General features: G+C 39.9%; 1 protein-coding gene across 2 annotated transcripts in view; it reads right to left on the bottom strand.

Annotated features, from left to right (window-relative positions):
* Window positions 1-1643: 1643 nt before the first annotated feature.
* Window positions 1644-15689, bottom strand: part of LOC133606694 (actin-binding protein WASF3) — a 44965-nt gene continuing 30919 nt past the window's right edge. For both annotated transcript variants that reach the window (XM_061960923.1, XM_061960922.2), the window contains 6 exons: window positions 13982-14050; window positions 13627-13671; window positions 13409-13542; window positions 11240-11527; window positions 9450-9853; window positions 1644-9376 (listed from right to left, as the gene is read on the bottom strand). In XM_061960923.1, coding sequence (XP_061816907.1) covers window positions 9219-9376; window positions 9450-9853; window positions 11240-11527; window positions 13409-13542; window positions 13627-13671; window positions 13982-14050 — 1098 coding nt within the window. In that variant the 3' untranslated portion in view covers window positions 1644-9218. The remainder of the gene's footprint in view (window positions 9377-9449; window positions 9854-11239; window positions 11528-13408; window positions 13543-13626; window positions 13672-13981; window positions 14051-15689) is intronic.

Below are 15689 nucleotides of genomic sequence, written 5' to 3' on the forward strand. Positions count from 1 at the left end.
GACCATTGCTGGAGAAATACTATACAGGAACACATATACGCACTACTGTGCATTGAATTACCCCAACAGTGTACAAATATTTTCTGGCATGTTTAAAAATCAATAGACCGCATCAGCAATTAAAACATTTCTTATGTGGTACTGTTAAAATAAAAATTGCAAAAAGCGGACTTTTCAGAGGCGGTATAGTACCAAATAAGATTCATTAGTATTGTGGTACTATACTAATACCGGTATACCTTTACAGCCCTAGTACACAGTCTTAGTAAATCACATGCAACACGCCCACTAATAGTACACGCTATTTTATTGATCGCTCATGCTGTTTAGTGCATGGCATTTGGATCTTAGTAAATCAGTAAATACTGTAGCTAACAACCAAATGCTATGAAGAAGGCAATATTAGTACTATATTAGCACAGAAAAAAGTGCTGGAGCAGCATTTACACGTGGTGCCCCCCTTCACGTTTCTGACTGCCCCCTCATATATGCCTGCCTAGAACCAGCCCTGATGTAGATTCCAATGGATGGCCAAATCCCTGAAAAAATTTATTGGCCGATATATTTATAATCTGTAAATATCCGGATACTATTTAACACTTGAGATTGGAACAAAAAGCACTGGCTTTTACAGTCGTGGTCAAAAGTTTATATACACTTGTAAAGAACATAATGTCATGGCTGTCTTGAGCTTCCAATAATTTCTACAACTCTTATTTTTTTGTGATAGAGTGATTGGAGCACATACTTGTTGGTCACAAAAAACATTCATGAAGTTTGATTATTTTATGAATTTATTATGGGTCTACTGAAAATGTGACCAAATCTGCTGGGTCAAAAGTATACATACAGCAATGTTAATATTTGGTTGCATGTCCCTTGGCAGGTTTCACTGCAATAAGGCGCTTTTGGTAGCCATCCACAAACTTCTGGTTGAATTTGTAACCACTTCTCTTGACAAAATTGGTGCAGTTCAGCTACATTTGTTAGTTTTCTGACATGGACTTGTTTCTTCAGCATTGTCCACACGTTTAAGTCAGGACTTTGGGAAGGCCATTCTAAAAGCTTAATTCTAGCCTGATTTAGCCATTTCTTTACCACTTTTGACGTGTGTTTGGGGTCATTGTCCTGTTGGAATACCCAACTGCGCCCAAGACCCAACCTCCGGGCTGATGATTTTAGGTTGTCCTGAAGAATTTAGAGGTAATCCTCCTTTTTCATTGTCCCATTTACTCTTTGTAAAGCACCAGTTCCATTGGCAGCAAAACAGGCCCAGAGTATAATACTACCACCACCATGCTTGACGGTATGGGTGGTGTTCCTGGGATTAAAGGCCTCACCTTTTCTCCTCCAAACATACTGCTGGCTATTGTGGCCAAACGGCTCAATTTTTGTTTCATGACATTATGTTCTTTAAAAGTGTATGTAAACTTTTTGATCGCGACTCTATGTACAGTATGTAGTCTCACTATATAGCGTTGACCTGCATAGGTCTGGTATTTATGTGTTTTTATAAAACAAATGAGAAAAATATCAATATCATACTTTCATGTGCATGGGACCCTTGGTGGAAAATGGTTGGCTCTGCTGCCCACTAGTGGCTAAGCAGTTGCAATGTAACAATGCAAAAGAATGGACAGGCATCAAGTTCACAATTTATTGTCAATAATTACATGCATACTTGCTTACAGCTTCTTTGAGCCATACCGTTTTTTTTCTTTTTAATACAATTGTCTAACAACGTACATGAATGACTCCAAAAGAACAAGTGTTTACTTTACAGGTCCTCTTAGTAAAGTCTGTACAGTCACGCCAAGATACCAGCACAAGGTGGTTGCCATGGAAACACAGCATCCAAAAGCTCGGCGACAGGATTCAAACCGAGGAGGGAAGTGTCAGGTTTTTACGGCTTTTACATTCGTTGACTATGTAAGCTCGGAGCACACAATCTTTCCCAGTTGGGAATGCTCTAAATACATTTTTGACCCACTTCAACATCCTATTTAGCTTCAACAGTACCTGCCATACAGTAGATGCATGTCTCTCAGCAAGCCATGAAAAGCTCATTCAGTTTGGAGACTTCTTTTTTTTAAAACTCATTTTCAATGTGTTGCCATTTTATTTACATCAAAACATTTAAAGAAGAAAATAAGCCTTTGTGGTGAATCTTTGAATTATTTTACAAACCTAATCTCCGGCTTTTTTAATTTTGTGTTAGCGCTGAATGAAACAAAATCAGCTTCCCCACTTATAATTGAGACCATAATTTTCAGTTTCACAAACATACAATAGTCACAAAACATGGGATATTACCTTCTGCAAACATTGTACAACTGTTGAATATTTCAGTACTTTTTGCACAACTTACTGTACTCCAACAAGATGAATGTCACAATTCGCAACTGCCGATATATATATTTTTAAAACCCATGGCACTTTTCTAGTTTCTCTTGCAACCTGCTGATGAAACTGAGATTCTAAACCTAGTGCTATTCAACTGGCAGCCCGGGGGCCAAATCTGGCCCAGGAATGACACCATACCGGCCCTTGAGTTCAGTTGAAAACCTGGGAGACAAACATTTTTGCGGCAAATTCCTAAAAACGAGAGTGCTCTTGTTGAATAGATGAACTTGGACCACTGTAAAGACATTGGCAGATCCTCGCATTGACATTTACAGGCCTACTGAAACCCACTACTACCGACCACGCAGTCTGATAGTTTATATATCAATGATGAAATCTTAACATTGCAACACATGCCAATACGGCCGGGTTAGCTTACTAAAGTGCAATTTTAAATTTTGTACGAAATATCCTGCTGAAAACGTCTCGGTATGATGACGTCAGCGTGTGACGTCACGGATTGTGGAGGACATTTTGGGACAGCATGGTGGCCAGCTATTAAGTTGTCTGTTTTCATCGCAAAATTCCACAGTATTCTGGACATCTGTGTTGGTGAATCTTTTGCAATTTGTTCAATGAACAATGGAGACAGCAAAGAAGAAAGCTGTAGGTGGGAAGCGGTGTATTGCGGCCGACTGCAGCAACACAAACACAGCCGGTGTTTCATTGTTTACATTCCCGGAAGATGACAGTCAAGCTTTACCATTGGCCTGTGGAGAACTGGCACAACAGAGACTCTTACCAGGAGGACTTTGAGTTGGATGCGCAGACGCGGTACCGTGAGTACGCATGCAGCTGCGGCTTCCAAACATTTGATCGCTTGCCCGTACGTGCGTGCCGCTATGTGCATGTCACGTACGTAACTTTGTGGACTTTGGGGAAATATATGTGCTGTATGAACTTTGGGGAGGTGAACGGTACTTTAGGCTGAGGGATTGAGTGTGTTGTGCAGGTGTTTGAGTTGTATTGGCGGGTTATATGGACGGGAGGGGGGAGGTGTTTGTTATGCGGGATTAATTTGTGGCATATTAAATATAAGCCTGGTTGTGTTGTGGCTAATAGAGTATATATATGTCTTGTTTATTTACTGTTTTAGTCATTCCCAGCTGAATATCAAGTCCCACCCTATCTGAATCGCTCCCACTGCCCTCTAGTCCTTCACTCTCACTTTCCTCATCCACAAATCTTTCATCCTCGCTCAAATTAATGGGGAAATCGTCGCTTTCTCGGTCCGAATCGCTCTCGCTGCTGATGGCCATGATTGTAAACAATGTGCGGATGCGAGGAGCTCCACAACATGTGACGTCACGCTACTCGTCTGCTACTTCCGGTACAGGCAAGGCTTTTTTATCAGCGACCAAAAGTTGCGAACTTTATCGTCGATGTTCTCTACTAAATCCTTTCAGCAAAAATATGGCAACATCGCGAAATGATCAAGTATGACACATAGAATGGACCTGCTATCCCCGTTTAAATAAGAAAATCGCATTTCAGTAGGCCTTTAAACCTTGCCAACAAACTTGGGTCCAACCTGTGAGTTACAAAACTGAGGTGTTCCTCAAGGCACCCTTTTAAGTCATCTTCTTTTTGACCTGTTACACATGGTTTTTTTAGTAATGTGATTCATGTAATTAAAGTGTTGCTGTAGCTTGTTTACTTCCGATGGATGCAGTCAGTAGTCATTTGTTCAACTTCTTTAGTTATACTAGTAGTGTTCCTCAAGGTTCTCTTTTTCACCATGTGGGTTATTTATCTGGTGGCCTGCAAGTTCAGTCCAAAATATTTGTGAGAGACTCACTTTGCAGCAAATTAAAAAAAACATCTTTGATTATCTTCTTTTGCAAAAGCAGAGTGCTTCTATAACTCTGACAAAATAAATAGACAAAAATCAAATGTCTACTGTAGAGGACGCTGGCTCTTTGGAATATACAACATAAGACTAAGAGTGAAAGGAGACGTCCGGCCCCCAAGTATTTAGCCTTCTGGAAATGTGGCCCCTAAAACTGAGTTGAATATCACTGCTCTCTGCTAATGGCGAGGTACTGTTGATCAAATGTAAGGTGTTGTCTTGGTCCCACAGAGTCAAAATGTGAACAGCATGATGAAGAGGAAGGAGGATTTGACTACTAATTCTAACAAAGGCAGGACACACATTCATGTGTATTTCAGTTCCTTGTTAGAGAAAAGCAAAAAGTAAAACATTCAACAGTTGGACATGCGCATTGAAAAGTTTACTTGTAAAATGTAATATTGCATGTAAGTTCACCCAAACGACTTCTTGTGGGTAGTTTATTTGCCAAAATGTAAAGCGGTGTAACGTTTTAGTCAGGGGCCACGAGGATTTCAAATATATTCACCTTCATAGTTCCATGTTAGAGCATGTGCTTACCTTTTTTTAAATGGTTTAAGTAAGATTAATTAAGATTAAGGCTGGGTCAGACTCCTCAGTGCCTCAATCCAATGTTCCATCAGCTCTTCTTCATGGGAGTGACGGTGGACGGAGGCAAAGACTCAACATAATAAAATCACGCTCACTGAGATCACAGGGATGTGAATCAATATTGACATTTTGTTTACTCAATACTCATCAAAATCATAGCGATGCATTTCTATCTTTTTTTTTTTTTTTTGTGGGAGATTCGACAATGATTCACCACAACTGCTCGTTAAATAGGTGAAGATTTTGGCATACGACTCAACTAAAATGCATTTTAAGTTACAACGTGAAAAAAATCCTGCAATAAATCAAAGCCAACGAGTCACTGCAGCACTTTTTTTTTTTCTTTTTTTTTTTAAATGAAATAAAACTACATAACGTGTTCTCACACTGCGACCAGCCAATCCCAAGCTGACAATAATAATGCTGTTTATTTGCTGCTGCTCTAACACATGTATTTATAGCTGTCCTGACACCGAGCCTGATCCAGGACCTTTTGACCTTTGACCCACAACTTGTAATTGTACAGAAGAGCAACACCACAGCACACAGTCACTGGCTCTGAAGAGAGTAAAAAGTCACATTAATAACGGTCTACGCTGGCTCTCGTAACAGCCGTTTTTTTGTATTCATTTGCTATGATGACAAATACAAAATGTTGATGTCATCATGGGAGTTTGGCCCTCTGATCATGGTAACACAACTGCTATAACAAAGCTTTTTCTGCTGCTTCTCATTCGGCTCATAGGTGAGCTGAAGGTTACACTGTGGGCTCGCATATAGACAACCATCATGTTCACACCTATGGACACGCTTCTCCATTTGCAGGTGGTTCTTGGTTTATGATGTTCTGTGGTACCACTCCCAAAAACTAATTAAAAACTTAATTTTGGTCGGTGAACATGAGATTTGCTTGGGAACTATTCACAGCACGCTGGCGGAGGAATACACGCCACATGCAGCACAAGTGTGGAAGAATAACATTGCTTGTAAGTTACTTTTGGAGTTGTTCTATTCATTTAATTGTTTTACCAAGAAGGCAGTGAGCCACAGAGAAGGGAAGGGAAAATGAACAAGGTAAAACATTCAGGGAGGAGAATATCGGCTGCTCTTTTGGTCCTGACCGCTTGATTGTCACGTCCATCATTAATAGAGATGTCTGATAAATGCGTTAAAATGTAATATCGAAAATTATCGGTATCGTTTTTTTTATTATCGGTATCTTTTTTTTTTTTTTTTTTTAATTAAATCAACATAAAAAACACAAGATACACTTACAATTAGTGCACCAACCCAAAAAACCTCCCTCCCTCACTCATTCACACAAAAGGGTTGTTTTTTTCTGTTATTAATATTCTGGTTCCTACATTATATATCAATATATATCAACACAGTCTGCAAGGGATACAGTCCGTAAGCACACATGATTGTGCGTGCTGCTGGTCCACTAATAGTACTAACCTTTAACAGTTAATTTTACTCATTTTCATTAATTGTTTCTATGTAACTGTTTTTATATTGTTTTACTTTCTTTTTTATTCAAGAAAATGTTTTTAATTTATTTATCTTATTTTATTTTATTAATTAAAAAAAAAAGGACCTTATCTTCACCATACCTGGTTGTCCAAATTAGGCATAATAATGTGTTGATTCCACGACTGCATATATCGGTTGATATCGGTAATTAAAGAGTTGGACAATATCGGAATATCGAATATCGGCAAAAAGCCATTATCGGACATCCCTAATCATTAAGGATCAAGATCATTGACTGTTAATGAATTCTAAAGGCGTCATTGGTCAGGTGCACTATTACAAGATGCATGAAAAGAAGACTATCCCATAGGATATTATTTTAAGACGGTAGTAATGACTGCTAAACAACCACAGGAACACAACTAAGGAGTTATTTTCATTTAATTTCATTTTGTCTTTAATCCTTTTAACTGCTCCATTTTTATATGCCTCTAATGTGTTCTGAGCACAATGTGACTGAGAAGTTAATTTAAATATCATTAAGGAATACGTTTTGACTTTTCACAACCCATCTACCATGAATTGATTTACCCCGACTTAAACAAGTTGAAAAGCTTATTCGGGTGTTACCATTTAGTGGTCAATTATACGGAAGATGTACTGTACTGTGCAATCTACTAATAAAAGTTTCAATCAATCTCTTGAGACAGTAAGGCCACATGAAGCCCAATATTAAAACAAGTCACAAAACATCCAATTGTGCAATTATTCGTGTTTTTAAAGGAAGATTATTCATTATTGATGCAGTAACACTCCTGTCATCATCCAAAACAGCAACAAAAAAAGCAATGATACATTGGATGTGTCATAACTATATATAACAATCATTGAGCAAGTTGCTGTGATACGTGTGTTGTCATATTGGGTGTGGCAGATCTGCCTGTAAAATAATAAAATTAAATCAACTAAACTTAGTAAAACAACCTCCTACAAAGTGATGCAAGTTTTAACGCACGCACACTACCGTATTTCCCGGACCATAGGGCGCACCGGATTACAAGGTGCACTGCCGATGAGCAGGTCTTTTCAGGTCTATTTTCATACAAAAGGCGCACCGGATTATAAGGCGCATTAAAAGAGTCATATTTTTTTTTTCTACATTTAAAACACTTCCTTGTAGTCTACATAACATATAATTGCTCACCTGCCGGAGCCGAGATGGCGAGCCTCCGAAAATGTATTAACAATTAACACAAGCTGTATAGTTGCTGGGTGGATCGATTCAAAATCCAATACAAAAGGCAGTATTAGTATCAGATTGATATTAGCGCGACAATATCAATATTCTTCCACAAATGTGTTTTTACAATGTTGTTCGAATTGTATAGATTTACAAAGCTGCACAAATATAGGTCAGAGAATAAGTCCTTGCAGGAGAACTTTGGGGGCAAAGTAGCTTTTTTTCCCCCCAGTTATTTTGCCTAAAGAAGTAAAATATAGTAAAGTGGATAATTGTCTTCTTTTGTTGATATGGTTGCATTGTTGTTTAATTGTTGACATTTGTTGCTGAAAAAACTATTTTTTATCGTTTTAGTCTAATTATAATCATGATCAACAAATTAAAGGCAAAATCCCCAAATAATTTTCAAGTAAAAAGTATCAGTATCAGCAATGCTTGCCCGGTATTTACATGGTATCAGATCAATAGCAACATTTCCAGTATCATCTACCTATACTGGATAGGAGGGCTGCGAATCTTTGGGTGTCCCACGATTCAATTCAATATCGATTCTTGGGGTCACGAGTCGATTCAAAATCGATATTTTTTCAATTCAACACGATTCTCGATTCATTCAATACATAGGATTTCAGCAGGATCTACCCCAGTCTGCTGACATGCAAGCAGAGTAGTAGATTTTTGTAAAAAGCTTTTATAATTGTAAAGGACAATGTTTTATCAACTGATTGCAATAATGTACATTTGTTTTAACTACTAAATGAACCAAAAATATGACTTATTTTATCTTTGTGAAAATATTGGACACAGTGTGTTGTCAAGCTTATGAGATGCGATGCAAGTGTAAGCCACTGTGACACTATTCTTTTTTTTTTTAATAAATGTCTAATTATAATGTCAATGAGGGATTTTTAATCACTGCTATGTTGAAATTGTAACTAATATTGATACTGTTGTTGATAATATTAATTTTTGTTTCACTACTTTTGGTTTGTTCTGTGTCTCCTCAATTGCTCTGTTTATTGCACTTCTGAGTGTTGCTGTGTAGGGTTTGGTTTTGGAATTGGATTGCATTGTTATAGTATTGCTGTGTATTGTTTTGTTGGATTGATTTATTAAAAAAAAAAAAAAAAATCGATAAAAAAAAAAAAAAAGAGAATCGATTCTGAATCGCACATGAGAATCGCGATTCGAATTCGAATCGATTTTTTTCCCCACACCCCTACTAGATAGCTTCCTCTACTACCAAACAAGTAAGCATTAACGTGTTCAATGGGTGAAACTCCCACAAGTGTAGTTTGATCAAAGAAAGGTGCACTTGTTGAGCACTGAAAGTAGTTTTAACTCTTGGCTAGTTTTCATAAAGAAAAATAAATATTAGGATTGCACACTAATAACTCTTGTTGCTGTGCCATGTGTTGAGTCAACACAACACCCCCTCACTCAACAGGGGCTATGTGCAGCAAGAGGCCTGGAATATTGTTATCAATTAGGATGTAAGGGGGAGGAATCGGTCCATTCGTTTTGTTGAAATTGTGTGCTGAACTCTGCTGGGTGTTTAGACGCATCCCAAGAGTGGTGGAAAACTGATCGAAATGACATTTTTGTCGCAATAAATTTTAAAATGTGCCTCCATCACAACTCCGTATTACACCCAAAACCTCTTTAGTCGGACCACTCGTTCTCATCGAGCTCGGAGTCGTCGTCCGACTCGCTGTATTCCACGGCGATGCGACGCGACAAGATGGTGGCCACGTCGTTGCCAACGGGCTCCCGCTTGGCTTCCTGCTCCCGCTGCTCCTGCACCTTTCTCAGCTGGATGCCTGAGGAGGAGCAGATGTATGGCCACCACACCCAGGAAGAGGCTTCTTGTCGCCATCGGCTTCGTGAACTTACCTCTACGTATGGCGGCCAGCAGATCGGAGCGTGCGTCGCTCATGGGCATCATCCCCAGCATGGTGCCCTTCCTCGTGGGGGGCGCGGCGTCCACTCCTGCCTGCCCGACGGCGGCGTGCGTAGGGGAAAGGTGAGCCTGGTGGCCCAAGAGGCCTCCAGGCGGGGGAGGCGGTGGGGCGGCCGGTGGGACCCCTGAAGGTGGGTGGGCAGGGGAGGGGACGTAGTTGACGGGAGGAGGAGGAGGAGAGGGGGAGTAGGGACGGGATAGGGCAGAGGAGGTGGGTGGGACGGCGGAGGGTGGGCCCGGGGTGTGGTCAAACGCCGTCTGGGCTGAGGGGATGCTTGGGGGCGGAGGAGGTGGTGCAGGTGGGATGTAGTACTCTGGAATGGTGGTAGGCTGGCCACTGCAGAAACATTTGGTCATTAGGGCTTTCAAAAATAACAAGTTAACTCATGTGATTAATCAAATATATTGCATTAATCATGTATATACGCAGATTATTCACACAATTAATTTTGATCGTACTTGACTGTAAGTGCTCCTTTCCTGTAACCTGAATGTTTGACTGTCAGTGAGAAGGTCGATGAGTGAGGACTTAAAATGTTTACTTTAAAAGACACTCCAACAGTATTTAGATAAGAATATTACCAAGTTTTGAGCAAAGACATTATGTATAATTAAGTAAAACATTAAAAAAAAATGTCCATCTATTTTCTACCAGTTGTCCCTGTCGGGGTCGTGGGGGTGGCTGGACTATCGGCCACCGACAAATTGCCACCTCATCGCAGGGCCAACACATGTAGACAAACATTTACACTCCTCTTAGTGTCGCCAATCAACCTATCTCCAGGTGCATGTTTTTGGAGGTGGGAGGAATGTCTGACAATAAAATTGCATTTTTCGGACTATAAGTCGCAGTTTTTTTTTATAGTTTGGGGTGCGAATTATACTCAGGAGCGACTTATGTGTGAAATTATTAACACATTACCGTAAATTATCAAATAATATTATTTAGCTCATTCACGTAAGAGACTAGACGTATAAGATTTCATGGGATTTAGCGATTAGGAGTGACAGATTGTTTGGTAAACGTATAGCATGTTCTATATGTTATAGTTATTTGAATGACTCTTACCATAATATGTTACGTTAACATACCAGGCACGTTCTCAGTTGGTTATTTATGCCTCATATAACGTACACTTATTCAGCCTGTTGTTCACTATTCTTTATTTATTTTAAATTGCCTTTCAAATGTCTATTCTTGGTGTTGGGTTTTATCAAATACATTTCCCCAAAAAATGTGACTTATACTCCAGTGCGACTTATGTTTTTTTCCTTCTTTATTATGCATTTTCGGCCGGAGCAACTTATTCTCCGAAAAATACGGTAATTTAAATTATGCCAGGATGTAATAACCTGCGATTAATCCAAATTCAAAAGTGTTGTTAATCTAATTTAAAAAAAAAATCATCATTTGAAAGCACTACCGTATTTTTCGGACTATAAGTCGTAGTTTTTTTCATAGTTACATACATAAGTGCGACTTATATGTTTTTTTTCTTCTTTATTATGCCTTTTCGGCAGGTGCGACTTATACTCCGGTGCGACTTATACTCCGAAAAATACGGTAGTTTGAATCTAATACTCAACATTTTATAGTTTGACATTACCAGACATGATCAAAGATGAAGCATGGTGTTTGACTTTTACAGTGATTACTGAGAGCTGCTACAGTATGTGAGGATTGCACATCATTCGCATTATTATCAACAAGTGTTCTACGTACCCGTGGCCTGCTCGGTAATCCTTGATTGACTGCTGCCTGGGCCCGTTGACGGTCAGATCTCCCGCAGCCTGGTTAGCGTGACCTGATGGGGTCCTGCCCAGGGAAGCCACGTGGCGCCCGCCGGCGGCGGAGCCTCCCGCTCCAGAGGGCTGGTTGGCCGGCCTGAGCCCGCGATCCAGTGACTGGGTCTGAGCGGCCGGGCCGAGGTGGTCGGCAGGATGGCCCGCGTTGGGAGTCTGGGTAGCTGGGTGGTTGGGACTGGCGGGGTAAGAGTCGGATGCCATTGACCTATTGATTAACAATTAAAGGTTGCAGTCCTTTTGAAAGGGTCCCCTATTATGCAAAACTGACTTTTTTAATTTATTCAAGAACAATCTATCATCTTCCTCACTTGTTTGTTCTACTCATAAGAGACTAAACGCTATCTTTCATTCATCAAGAAGTAAAAACCACCTTCCTTTAGCCTCTGACCCACCTCTTGCTAAATTAGCTTCCCCTGCACGACTTAACAAGAAAAGTAGGTTTCGCTAGACATTCTAAAATAAAGCTCTGCCAACTATCCGTCAGTCAGGTTAGATTTCCCACTCTTTTATTGAAGTTCCTTTCCAGGACATTTTCTTACAGACTTAATTTCTGCCCACTTTTGTTTGATAACATTTTCAAGCTGTTTGAATTGCATTTGATTTGTTTAAAAGTTACAAAATAAAGTCAAATTGATTTATCCATAGCTGGAGTTCCAATTTAGCTGTGTTAACTCACATTCATTTATTAATTTATAACATTGGAAATTTATAAACGTGGCTCAAATGAATATATAGTTGAAGTTTTCACTGCCTACTTTTCTAAATTTAAGGGTTACCATGACTGTTCCCTAAGCACAGTAAACCTATGCCGCGCACAAAATAAAATCCAACCTTAAGTATGTGTGTGTGTGTAAAACAAAGTCACGCACAGGCATCCTCCATAAAGGGATACACCCCTACCAGGAGGATCGTCATACTCGTTCGAGTGACCGCCGATGATGTATGTATGTATGTATGTATGTGTATGTATATATATATATATATATATATATATATATACTGTATGAGTATATTTCAAAAATGAAAATTAGAAAACCTAGCTTGAATACGTGTTGTACATAACTTGGAGTATTTATTTCATGCTTTACAAGTGCTCAATATGGCCACTACCGGCAGCACAGACAACATCAAGACAATATGAGAATTCCTCCCAAACGTGCCCCAGGATGTCCTGAACAACCGTGTTGATAGCTGCTGTTTTTCAACGTCTTCCAGGACTCTTTCCTTTACACAAGCAGCCAGTCTCTTTAAACGGTTTAACCCACCCTCGAATGCTCCCACGATGGGGTGGATCAATGCCAAATTCTGTTCTAAAAGCACGCTGCACCGCAACAATGGCATTTGTTTTCGTAAACAAAACACCTTCTGTGGTTATCCTACAATTGAACGGCGCTGAAAGGATTACGTGACTACAACGGTGAAATCGTAACACAATAAAACTTGGATAACTCCTGTATCAAATGACCATTGATTCAGTCTACTACAATGTTTTAGAACTGAATAAATGCGTGATGATTTTGGCCTATGTATATATACACCGTGTGCGGTGTGTGTGTATTACATTTTTATGTGTGTATGTATATAATATGTAATAGGGTCCTGAAAGTGTGCAATTGTTTTACTAAATTAGGGACTTTCATTGAGGCTAGAACCAATTATTAATTTTTACATTATTTGTCACTCCACGATTTTTCGATTTAAGAACCATGTCCAAGAACTAATTATGTTCATGAGGTTCCACTGTATTGTATTCCAGATTGTAGTTTTCTTATTTGAATAGTGTAAATTTGTTTTGTCCAAATGAATAAAAATAGATAAATAAGGGTTCCCCTCTTCGCTGTGGTCTCATGTGCATCTCACTCTAACTACTTCCATTGGAAATTAACAAGTTTAATTAAATCTAAATGAAAAGTTGTTAAATGGTCACATTTTACTCCCCATCTATCTGTGAACTAAAGTTGGTATAATTTATTTTATTTCTATTGTCAGACAATAAAGCTCATGTGAAGTACTGAGTGAAACGTGGCAAATAAAAATTTAGTAAAAAATAGAAGATGGGACTTTTCAGCAAATGTTAGTAACTTACCTGCTGTCAGGTGACAAGGAGCCCTCAGGAGACATGCCATGGTACGGCGAGGGGGTCAGCCTGGCGTCGGGTCTGAACTCCTTGTCATAGGCGAGCACGTTCCACTCCTGACGCCGGTTACGAGCCTTACGCACCTTCAAGATGCAAGATAGAGATGATGTGTGGTTGTCTTGGCAACACTTGCTGTCACATTCAGTCAAGTGTCCTGACTCACTAACCTTCTTGACCTCTCGGCTCGGGTCCTCCACCTGCTTCTGCTGCTCCTAGTGGACAAAGACAGAAAGACAACAGTCAAGTTTATTATTGGTGATCCCATTATCTAGTGAGGGAGGACACTAGGACCCCATCACCAGGTCCAGAGACACACATATGGACACACGCAGATGTACACAGCTATTTACACACTTCAACTATGAATAACACACAAACACAGGCTAGAAAGCAACACAAAACACAAGCATGATGTGTGTGTGTGTGTGTGTGTGCGTGTGTGTGCTTGTTCTACTAGTGAGAGTGTAAGTGTATGCGGGGTTCGGGATAAGGGGTAGAGGTCAGGGTTCGGGATTGTCTTACAGAGATGGACAGGGGACTCCTGGGTGGGGCCTGTCTGGAGTGGGGTCTGTCGGGATGGGCCGGACAGCCCTATGGAAACATGGGAAAGAGACAAGCTGGTGTATTAGACCAAGAAGAGGAGGAGAGGAGAAAGAAGGAAGGAAGCGATGAAGGGGTAAGTGTACTTCTTAACTAGCGCTAAAGATGAGCGGAAGCTTGATGAGAAGTTGAGAGGGACAAAGCATGTGAGTGGCATTCAAATAAACAGAAATATCGACAAAGCACAGCAAACACCGGAAGAAGATCAGGAACTTTTGTTAACCTGTAAATTATCGTTAAAATGTATAAAAAAATCATTGCCATTTTTGACAGTAAGGACATCCAAAAAGTTGACAGTCAAGCCAGATTATTTTGTTTATGGTGCACCTTTTTATAATTAGAGTAAAACGAACAAGATACTGAAAAATATGCAAAGTAAGCAGAACATTTTAGTCTTGTCATGCTATCATTACAAATAGCATCATCATTTGCATACCTCAAATGATCTAGCTTAAATAAAAGTGCTGCCATGGAGGATTATTCCTCTCTTAGAGCAGGTGAATGGCTACTGTCCGGCGGTGCGTTTAAAGTCCATCAAGATGCCTTGTTGTCACATGACCAACCGCTGCTGTATCCGAATGCTACATGAGCGCACATTGATAAACAGGCAAGAAACGAGAACACTAACCAAAATACTGCTTAGGGATAGGGCTGGGCGATAAATCGATATATGCGATATATTGCGGGTTTGTCTCTGTGCGATATAGAAAATAACTATCGTGATATCGGAGTATTCGTTGACGGTTCTCACGCAGTTGCTTTTAGCTGCTGTCATTACACGACAGGCTCTTCCCACTCTTTCTTGTGTCACCTTCTCAGATCGCAAGCGCACCTTCTACATACGTCACATACTGTCACGTCATACGTCACATACGTATACGTCCTCGCGGCGCAGAGACGTAGCAGCATGGGTAACGTTAGCTGTGATGCTAGCGGTAATACGAGCGAAAGAAGGTGCGAATCTGGTAACAAATTAAGGAATAATTAATTCCCCCAAAAAACAGCAGGAGGTCCATCGTCTGGCGGTGGTTTGGCTTCGTGTGGGAATATGTCGAACAGACAACCGTAATTTGTCAAGTGTGGGGCAAAAGCGTTTCTACAAAAAGTAGCATTACTGCTAATATGTAGCATCATTTGAAATGTCACCTGCCAGAGAATCAAGAGTGCTTACTCCGTACGGCAACATCTTTGTTCGGTGCCACACGCCCACACCATCAAAATGCCGAGGCAAACATTTCCACATCAACACCGTATGGAAAAAAAAGAGTCCACGACAAAGGGAGATAATGTCCACAGGAACCTACCACATAGCGAAGGACGAACACTATTTGATTTCCTATTATGAAGCTCATTTTTATTTGACACTTATTGAAATATCTTGTGAGACATCATGTTTTTAAACTATCGTAGTGGCGTTCTGTACAAAAAGTGCACTTTAATTTAGTGTTGTTTTGATATGTCATCTTAGTGACGTCATGCACAAAAAAGTGCACTAATAGCTTGTTTTAAAATGTCTCTGACAATCTTGCACTTTCTGTTTTGGAAATGACATGAATGTTTGTGCCACTGCTTAATAACTGTTTAATAAATACAGTTTTGGTCAATTGACTTAGTTGTGATTTCCTTCTCT

Source organism: Nerophis lumbriciformis, linkage group LG05, assembly GCF_033978685.3.
Source record: "Nerophis lumbriciformis linkage group LG05, RoL_Nlum_v2.1, whole genome shotgun sequence".
In the NCBI taxonomy this organism is placed as follows: Eukaryota; Metazoa; Chordata; class Actinopteri; order Syngnathiformes; family Syngnathidae; genus Nerophis; species Nerophis lumbriciformis.